The sequence below is a fragment of the Pieris rapae genome, chromosome 16, assembly GCF_905147795.1.
Source record: "Pieris rapae chromosome 16, ilPieRapa1.1, whole genome shotgun sequence".
NCBI lineage: Eukaryota > Metazoa > Arthropoda > Insecta > Lepidoptera > Pieridae > Pieris > Pieris rapae.
Window position 1 is genome coordinate 6929511 of NC_059524.1, and position 10116 is coordinate 6939626.

General features: G+C 29.4%; 2 protein-coding genes across 2 annotated transcripts; one reads left to right on the top strand and one right to left on the bottom strand.

Moving 5' to 3' along the window:
* Nucleotides 1-1343: 1343 nt before the first annotated feature.
* LOC123689866 (COP9 signalosome complex subunit 9) lies at nt 1344-2416 on the bottom strand. The gene is made up of 3 exons (XM_045631626.1): nt 2127-2416; nt 1478-1550; nt 1344-1401 (listed from the first exon to the last, which is right to left on the bottom strand). The coding sequence occupies exons 1-3, from the start codon at nt 2193-2195 to the stop codon at nt 1364-1366; spliced, it is 180 nt and encodes a 59-aa protein (XP_045487582.1). The 5' UTR covers nt 2196-2416; the 3' UTR covers nt 1344-1363.
* A 371-nt stretch (nt 2417-2787) lies between these two features.
* On the top strand, nt 2788-4920 carry LOC110998673 (tRNA-dihydrouridine(20) synthase [NAD(P)+]-like). The gene is made up of 6 exons (XM_022267427.2): nt 2788-3293; nt 3372-3510; nt 3582-3914; nt 4005-4292; nt 4364-4523; nt 4614-4920. The coding sequence occupies exons 1-6, from the start codon at nt 3140-3142 to the stop codon at nt 4893-4895; spliced, it is 1356 nt and encodes a 451-aa protein (XP_022123119.2). The 5' UTR covers nt 2788-3139; the 3' UTR covers nt 4896-4920.
* The last annotated feature ends 5196 nt before the right edge of the window (nt 4921-10116 follow it).

Here is a 10116-nt window from a genome sequence, read left to right on the forward strand (position 1 = left end):
AATAAACTCTCTGCCACTCTTTTTAAATGGCAAGTTATTTTTTACACAACATTTCTAAGGAGCTGCAACCATTATACAATATGACATCTTGTGTAATAAAGAATAATAAAATAAATTAAAAACAAAGATTTGTCCTCTATCAGCAGGAGGCATGGTGAATCATGGGATTGGGAACTTCACATTAAATTTATCCAATGTAATAAATTTTTGAAGTAGTATCAAACCAAACTATTGAAGATATTTGGTAAGTGATTATCTAGTAAGTAATGAAAATTTAAGAGCTTCCTTGAAAGACTACAATATGGGCAACTTTTAAAGTAAAGAAACAATAGTGTTATGAAGTGGACTCCGTTTCTACACTTTATCAGATCTGTATGTGTACAGTGTTATAGTGTTTATCCAGGTCTCAATTAACAGCAAATTTTTATGAAGTTTGGGTAGTGTAGGAAGCTGTAACCAATAATGTAAGTACTCTTGCTTCCTAATATATTATGCAAATATATTTTGTTCTTTGTATCAGCAATATCTACTTGAGACGATGGGACTATTTTTACCTTCTCAAAATTATTAGTTTATTGTACAAGTATACTAATACTCTCTAAATATTACCACTTATCTTGTTCTAATATACTTGTTTCTGTCAGCAGCAGATTTATATGGAAGCTAAGCACTGGGTGGTGTAGGAGTCTTTCACCAAGTAAATCTGGATTTATAGAAATTATCTGGCCTCTGTTAAAAATCTCTTATAAAATTATATTTCACTGTTGATACTTATTAAATAATAAAAAAATACTATTAAAATATTATTACACAACAATAAATGATTGAATTATTTTATTCTCATAAAAAATTAAAATTCATCTACAACTCTACATTTAATATAAAAACTATGTTATGTAGGTACCAAGTAGAAACCTGAGGCTTACGTCTGAGCTTTTGGATGTATACCGCGCGCACGTTCCAACTTGGTTAGCAAAGTGCCACCAACGCGAGCAATACAGATCATTAATAAAATTTCCATTGAGGTGGACCTATTTGTTTGTACGCTGGCTGAGTTCACAAGAGTTGCTTGCTATATTGTTAGTTATAAGATTTAGGAATTTAAGTTTAATTTTTTAATGTTTGTATGTAGGTTAGTTGGTGTGGGTAATATAATGGAATTCTATCGCATTAGTTGTAACTGTTAAGATAGGAAAATTTACTGGAAATAAATGCTGAATAAGAAGTAATTGTAAAAATATCACACATGAAATATTGGTCTTTTAAAAGTAATTTATTTACCGCTTCCATTCATTCAATTATTATTTATAAAGAAATACATAAACAATTCCCAAACATCAATTTTAGTATTTATTGCATGTTATTACAGCAAGTCATCATCATCAAATAAATCTTCAAAATCTGTAAAAAAAAAAGAATCAAAATATTTTCAGTAACTACTATTTACTTGAAAATGTACGATATACTAATATTATACCATTAAAAAAATCACCATGCACAGCTTTCTCATTTGCAGCTAAATCCATTAATAAATTAGAAGGTCCACCAGCCTGTAATTATACATTAGTCATTTAGATATAGTAGTTATTTTCAGAAAAAGTATCATACAATATATATCATATTAAATTTATTTCTGAATTTAAAAAATATTCATTTACTTAGTTAAGTTTCCTTTCAATATACCATTCAGTTTTAAATTTGTTGAAAATTCTTCCAAAATTATGTTATTGAATATTTTTGTGATCTTAGGAACCCTTTATTTTTATCAAAATCTGTCTGTTCTCTACAATGCTTGCCAAAACACTATAGTGCATTTTTCTGTATTACAAGACACAAGTTTATGATCTATTAATCAAGTGCCTGTATCCTGGCAAATAGAAAAAAAAATATCTTCAATTGTAATATGAAATTACCATACACAGCACAGTCAATGCTTTTCTTTCTCTATTTAGTTGTTAACATTGCAAAATTTATGTAACTGAGATCATTAATAATTTATTTTGGCATTATTTTAGTCTTACTACACAAAACTATCCCTAAAAGATTTGAACTCAAAATTACATGTTAAAGTGCTTTGTCATTTAATGACTAAATATAGTTACAGAAGGATTTTTTAGAATATATACCTCTTCCATATCCATATATGGTCCAACTCCTTCAGGAAACATTTCATCAGCAGCTACTGTAGGTTTCATTTTTTTAATATTAGAAGGTATGTGCGCTGATTCCACCGTAAGAGCCAACTTTTTTTGCTGCTTGTTTACTATACGAAAGAGGGTTAGTGAAATCAGTATTAGCGCTTTAAATTCAATACTAACAAATATAAATGTTTAGTTTCTTTTCAAATATAACAATGCGATTTCAAAATATAGTCCAGCAATTTACGGTATAATTTGACAGACAAATTGTAGACTATAGTTGTTCCACCGCCGACCACAGGGTAACTAAACCACAGAACCAGGGTAAAATGTATTAATTTTAACTTTATGGCTTACCTTAAGGATTTTGCTAATCCTTATTTAATTTATTTATAAATTACAACAGAATTGAAATATATTTTTCTGATTCTTATAAAATCACAAAAGAATTGAAATTTTTTTTTTCAGTAATTCTGCGCAAACTAGAGGCTAGGAAGACTATACAATGAAACAACAGTAATAGTTTTTTATCAATAGCCATTCCGAAGTAAATTCCCGATTATGATATATCTACTTATTCTGTGACCTGTGTAAAAAGGTAAACAAAAGACCGAAAGGGTGTTTTTAAATTTTATTACATAGTTAATTATAATAATTTAAAAAAGTAGGTTATATTAATTTATCAGATGAATTATAAATGTACCTTCATTTTGTTATAGATCTATATCGTCATTGATAACATTATTTAGTATCAGAATCAAAATAATCATAGCCTAACTTTTCAACTTACGTGTTTTTCTCAAGTCGTGTATGTGAATTATAATAACCACAAAATGTTGTTTCATCGCTTCCTTTTATCAATTATTAAATTAATAAATCTCTAATTCTATAATAATTTGAATTCTACAAATGAATATTCTCTTAAAACAAAATTAACTTTTAATAATAATAACATATAGTTTATAGGTTTGGTTTTTATATTGTATGCCAAAACTTAGATCATGGTAGACTATGAAAATAAGATTATACTTGCGCCAATGGTACGTATTGGAACATTGCCTATGCGATTATTGGCTCTACGCTATGGTGCGGATATAGTGTATTCTGAGGAATTAATAGACTGGAAATTTTTACGTTCAAAAAGAAGATATAATGGTAAGGTATTCAAAGTAAAGGTTTTAGTTTAAAGATCTTATGTTAAACAAGAAAAAATAAAAAAAACGTTCTTTACAGAGATTTTAAAAACAGTAGATTTTATTGATCAGACAGATGGAACTATTGTATTTCGCACTAATGCAGAAGAAAAAGAAAAAGTGGTTCTTCAACTTGGGACGTGTGATGCAGAAAGAGCTTTAAAAGTAGCTAAAATGGTGTATGTTTTATATTGTCATAATTATAATTTCTTGCATTTATTTTAAATATTAATTATTGGTGTACTTTTAGGGAGAGAGATGTGGCAGCTATAGACATTAATATGGGCTGTCCTAAAGAGTTTTCCATCAAAGGCGGAATGGGTGTTGCCTTGCTGGAACAGTCAGATAAAGCGCAACATATACTAACTACACTCGTCAATAATTTATCTATACCTGTCACATGTAAAATAAGAATATTAGAAACACCTGAGGCCACATTAAGATTGGTTGAGAAATTTATCAATTCAGGAATCAAAGCAATAGCAATTCATGGTAGGACAAGATATGAAAGACCACAGCATTTTGTTAATACTGAAGCAATTAAATATGTTTCAAGTAGGGTATCTATTCCAGTAATTGCAAAGTGAGTTCTCTGTAAATTATTATTAACCAACAGCAAACAACTTTTATTGGTTACAGTAAAAATTCACATTGATTTGATATATGTTTTTAGTGGAGGTTCTAAAGAAATTGAAAAATATAGTGATATTATGAAATTTAAAGAATTAACAGGCTGCTCCAGTGTAATGCTAGCAAGAGCTGCAGAGTGGAATTGTTCCATATTTAGAAAAGAAGGTTTATTACCTATGGATACAGTTATAAAAGATTATCTCAAGCTTGCTATAGAATTTGATAACTCTCCAGCAAATACAAAATATTGTATACAAAACATCTTAAGAGATTTACAAGAAACACCAAGAGGAAGAAGGTTTTTAGATTGCCAAACACTTGAACAAATATCGTAAGTAAGAAATTTGTTTCTTTTAACTCTTATTTTTATGTTCCAATGTAATTATAGTATTTTCTTAATAGTGCTATATGGGAGTTGGATGACTACTGCAAAGAAAAGCAACAATTGTACCAAACATTAGGTATAAGTGGGAGGTGGCAAGTAAATCCAGATGTCTTACAACCACCTAACAAGAAGCTTAAATTAGACAATGACGATCTTAAAGATGTAGAACAAATGAAGGTAAACTTTCTTGATTTGTCACATTATTAATATAAACTTAGTTAACTAACTTGTTAGTTAAACTTATTTAATAAGAAATTATTATTTTAGGTTTGTTTTATCAGGACAAATTTTACACATCCAACATTGCCTAAGTCAGAACTGCATAGTTGGGCTGGGAAAAATGGACACAAATTGCCAATTTATGAAACTCATCAAGTACAAAAACTGTTTAGAACTATATTAACATTTAATGGAAAAAAATATACATCATCCTTTTGGGAAAAGAACAAAAAATTTGCAGAACAAGGTGCAGCTTTGGTTTGCTTGTTTCATTTGGGTCTTAAAACTAAGGATGATTTAATAATGCTTGGAAGTATAATAAATAAATAATGTAACAACGAAAAACTTTTATTGCATCACCTTGTCATTTTTTAATTGCTGTTTCTTCATTTTTTCTACATTTTCCACCAATTTTTTATTTAAGCTACCAAGCTCACTGTTTAACTGACTGTGTTTACATAAATTTTCACTTAAACCTTTGAGCTGTGAATAACACTGAAAAGATTCTTGTACCGACTCATCGTTAAACGTTAATTCTAAAGTTGTGTGTAATGGAATAATATCTGAATCTGATATATCATCTAAAATATTTTGGGGTGTTGGTAAAACAGGTATTGAATGTTGGCTCTCCATACTCTTAACTCTAGTGTTAATCGATTTAAATCGAGTAATTTATACTGATAATAAACTGTAATTAACAACGTTTTTATTCCTTAGAGGCTTATAATATTAATTAATAATAAATTTAATACAACTGACAACTTGTTTGCAGAGAACACATTTTACTTGACAAATGACATACACATTTATAAAGACTTGTGTAGTGTAGGGTCTGTGGTCCAGGCTTAATACAAGCTACAACGATAGCCGCGGGTAGCGATTAGCGAAAAGTAAAATAAAATCTTTTAATTTATAAAAAAAATGTGTGTGTACTTATGTACACGCGTTAGAAGTTATAACATTATAAAAATATTTTTAAAAGTAAAACTAACAACAGAAAAAAGGTATTTAATACATTGAAATTTATACTATAACGCTTTATCTACTTAAATAATTTTTATTTAAATATCACAAAAAATCTTCTGACTATTATTTACTATTGTCGGTATATTGTAGTATCTTAACGTCTTACTTTCTTTATTTTTTCCTAACGCGTCAAAAGAAGTATAATTTTAATAATTGATCTCAAAGTCTGTTCTAGTAAGAATAACAACTATGCTTTTTATTTTAATAAGCGGCAATATACGAGTCCGTAGCGGATACTAGGTGCAGTCTAACAAGAAAATTTTGCGTTGCTTAAAAAAATATTTACTCACATAGCTAATTCTAATTAGGTGTTATTTACTTGTAATGCGTGTTGTACGACTGAGTGAAGATTAAGAACTACTTTATGAAATAGTTTGGTTCCTAAGTTTTATATTATTACCACAGTGAAAGGCAAACTAATAAGACACAGGGTACCGTGTTCGCCTAGTGAGTTGCTTTATAATTCAACTCTCATCCGTCGTAGTCGTGACTCGTGAAGTCGTACGGTTGTGTACCAATGCCCTTTCTACGTGCGTGTTAACACTCGTTAATATCATATTATTAGCTAACTTAATTAATAAATATTTTAGATCGGAAAATGACGTAAAATATCGCACAATAAAAACGTCCATGTACTTGTGAATGTATGCCTATATCCCTAATTGCCGTAAATTGCGTTATCAATTTCTTAGCAACGTAATAAACGTAGCAAAATTGCAACAAATTGCACGTATATTTTCGCATAAGATAGTAAAGTATAATTTTTTTCAAAAAAATATAAAACACATGGTGTACTCTAATTATTCAAGACACCTAAAACAATGTCTGGGCGTGTTATTCACTTATAGTGAATTTCGTATATATTAAATCTCTAAATAAAGATTTATTATTATATAAACATACATTCAATTAGGCTCAGCAATAAGACGCAGAAGTTAGCGAAGATCTTTTTAACTTCACGCAGAATATTCTAATTGCGCAGGCCAACCCTACTTTTATTTTTTGTATCCGATTAAGCTCTTTCTATAATCGTGACTTGGGGTCACGTGGTACAGTCATTTGGACCATTGCTGTCGATGTTAAAAGTAACACAGAATGGATTCTGATTATATCTATGATACATTTAAATCGTCACTTAAGTAGTTTTTTAGATGCAGTTGAATTAAGTTAGGAAATCTACAGGTATGCATTAAAAGAATCATTTCCAACGATTAACCTGGGTGTCTGATATACTTGTATTAGTCTCCTAAGAGTTCATATAAAAACAATAGTTTTTATTTTGCTTCATCGCATTTTCTGGAACGTCGGAGTTATTTAGGTGTATAGTTTGTGGTTTGTCGCAACCGCAGCCACATCCTTCAGTTCACGATTCTAACTCGTTTTATGCCTTCTGGCTTCTCAGAATATCTTTTTATTGTCTATCCAAAATATTTTAAAACTTTAAATGATCAGTGTAAATTCATCTAAAAATTATATTAATTTATTAGATATACTAAATAAAGAAAAGGTCTGACGTTCCTGTGGCATGCACTATGATTAATTATGCAATTTTATATCGTTTCACAATGTAGGTACCTATTATTGTCCGCTTCTGAAGAATAGTAGTTAATGCAGGTTCAATTCCAGGCGACTCAGTGATAGCTGTTACTAGATATACATACCCAAACATTCACCCAGTTGTATGGATACGAAAATATATCAGTGCCCATGATCTTGCTCCATTCTCTTTTGTATGTAAGCAGTCTTGTGAGGCAGGCACGCCGTGGATTTTTGGCGTATATCGCTTCTAACTGCTGAACTAACACTAATCGTTAAACAAGTACCGAATAATTTTTTTTTAATCTGTGTCTATACTTAATATTTATTCGATATTAGAACGAATAATATAAGTAATGAGTAATATTGTGATATTAAAACCAAAATGATTCAAAATAGAGAAATTATTTTATGTTCGTACCGACAAGCAAAATCATGTTCAACATACATAAATCCAAAACTACGGAATCCAAAACATAAATTGGTACAATGTTAATTTTCAAGAGAAAATAACTTTGAGTGCTCGCTAACCACAAAACTGATTTTCAAGGAAAGTTAAGTTGATGACTAAACCACAACTTTTCTTACTTAACCCGTATTGGTACGAGCTGCTTTAAATGAAAAAAAAATACTAAATTACAAAGTAGGTTCCTTTGTGGTGGTTATACTTGCTTAGATGTAGAAATGTGTCTGTCCCATAGTAAAACGTAGAATTATCAGATATTAAGCTAGTTGGGCTATAATATAGTCAGCAATTCTGTTTCACATATTATTTCGAATTTAGTTAATCTCTTGCAACTTGACACTCTACATATACAAAAGCATACTTAGAAGTGAGACTGTATTAGACAGAACTGAGAGTTACATATGTTTTTTAATTAAATATATAGATTTTTAAAGTTAATATCTGTAGTGTTCTGTATTGATAATATATTTAAATGGAAAAATTATCGGTTGAAAGTATCGTATATGGGGCTCTTCAAATAAGATTTTATAATTAAATCTTATTTGAAGAGCTGTCAAAGCGTTTTTTTCTATGTAATTTGCCATTATTGACTAGGTTTATAATTGTATTAATTAAAAAAATTGTATTGACTGTCTATTAAAGCGTAAGCAAGACAGCCGTCTGGAAAAAAACAATGTTAATATTACTAGTGAACTAAGGGTGAGATTTAAAAACGACTCCCATATGTGGAAAATTAATACATTTTTAACGTACGGAAGTTATACTTAGCGCCAAGTCTCGATTCTGAATCGTACCTCTACAATCTAAACTAAGATGGCGCTAGCATCGCGCAACGAGAGATCCAATGAGATGCCGCAGAATATAATGTATAACGAAATTTTCATTAAAACCAAACTTCAATGAAAAATAAGGGTTTTGTAATATACATATATATATGGTATAGCAGAGATATTCTGATATTTTTTTTATTAAAGTATATCAATTGTTTTGTTTGACAGTTTAGGGCCATCAGGAATTACAATAGGCCGATCCGTCGGACTTTGTTTTGTTATGTGCATATTAAATTATGACAGGAATATGACACTTATTGTAATTTTTATGCATCAATAGATACGCGCGGGACGAACATTGTGTAATGTCGCATCTCGTTTCAATAGGGTTTCATATTTTAATTTCAAAAATATTCAATTGATTTTGTATGAAAATAGTAACGCTATACATTTAAATTATAATAATTGCGAACTAAAGTGGATTATTGGAACGTTGCTTTAATTTAATGATTTTAAATAATAATACCTACTATTAAAGACTGAATACTTGTGTAAGACTACATTTAATGCTGTTAATGTTTAGTAACTAATTTAAATTATTATACATCTATGGAAGGAGGCTATTAGTATAACGTTATAGTTTGTTGTATGTTTTTTTTAATCCCAATACTTATATATTATGTATTACATTAGAAAATTATTTAATCATAATAAGATATCAATAGTTACAATATCATGTAAATTTTCTTTAATATACATATTTAAAGTGTCTGCTATTACCATGTCTGTGATTATTAAGTGTTCGTCATAGAAAACATGATGAATGAAACTCAAATGTGTTGCTGAAATATGTATTTTAAGGACCAACATTTATAGGTTGTTATTTTACTTTCACATTTATTTTTTTTTATATTCCAAAAAATTTACGAATTAAAATTTAAATGTCAGAAAAACTAGCGTCTTATACGCAGACCAAGAAATTAAATGAAACGATCAGTTAATACATAATAGATAATTAAAAATCTTAAGAATCTAATCTAAGCAATATAATTATATAACATATTGAAGCAAAATCAAATAATTTTCGAGTAAGTAGTTTCAGAAAGTCGAAGTTTCGAGTGTTTTATGTCAATGTACAACTAAGAAATACTTTAAAATTTACACAAGAGAGATGAGATAAATTGGTTTAGACATTCCCTACAGTCTACATTTAAATAATATTGAATAGTTAAAGGAGCGTGCCCGATCATAATCAAATATCTCGTAAATAAATCGCGAGCTTTGTTTAGAAAAACAATGAGGGTTAAGTGATTAGGCCTAAATAAGGGCGCGCGTGCCGTAGACACATCTACGCACGGGTGGCACTCTGATTTCGTAACGGTCCGATGGTAATAAATTGCTCTCGGAGACAGATGATGTCTCTGAATATTTCTTTAGATTTACTTGTTTTTGTAGGAAATTTGACAAACACCCTTAAGGTATTCTTGTAATAAAACGTTGACTAATTGTAACCATTTTTAAGTGACAGTGAAGCTCATGAACATAAACCGTATTTTTTAACCTAGAATGTTATTCAATTATCACTCAATACAATGTTTGACAATGTTTCTGTTGCACTGACTATTACATTTTAAAGCGACCGTATTGAATTAACCTACCAATTAAATATGAAAATTGACTAACTATTTAAAAGAATTATCCTCATACAAATTAAATACACCAATTATTGGTGTATTTTAAAGTATTTCTTAGT

Excerpts from the sequence above, each read along its gene's own strand:
- LOC123689866 (XM_045631626.1), bottom strand. The coding sequence starts at position 2,195 with ATGAAACCTACAGTAGCTGCTGATGAAATGTTTCCTGAAGGAGTTGGA. Across the intron at positions 1,551-2,126 it reads CATATATGGATATGGAAGAG|GCTGGTGGACCTTCTAATTT; the intron begins GTATATATTCTA and ends GTATAATTACAG. Across the intron at positions 1,402-1,477 it reads GCATGGTGATTTTTTTAATG|ATTTTGAAGATTTATTTGAT; the intron begins GTATAATATTAG and ends TTTTTTTTACAG.
- LOC110998673 (XM_022267427.2), top strand. The coding sequence starts at position 3,140 with ATGGTAGACTATGAAAATAAGATTATACTTGCGCCAATGGTACGTATT. Across the intron at positions 4,293-4,363 it reads CAAACACTTGAACAAATATC|TGCTATATGGGAGTTGGATG; the intron begins GTAAGTAAGAAA and ends TTTTCTTAATAG. Across the intron at positions 4,524-4,613 it reads AAGATGTAGAACAAATGAAG|GTTTGTTTTATCAGGACAAA; the intron begins GTAAACTTTCTT and ends TTATTATTTTAG.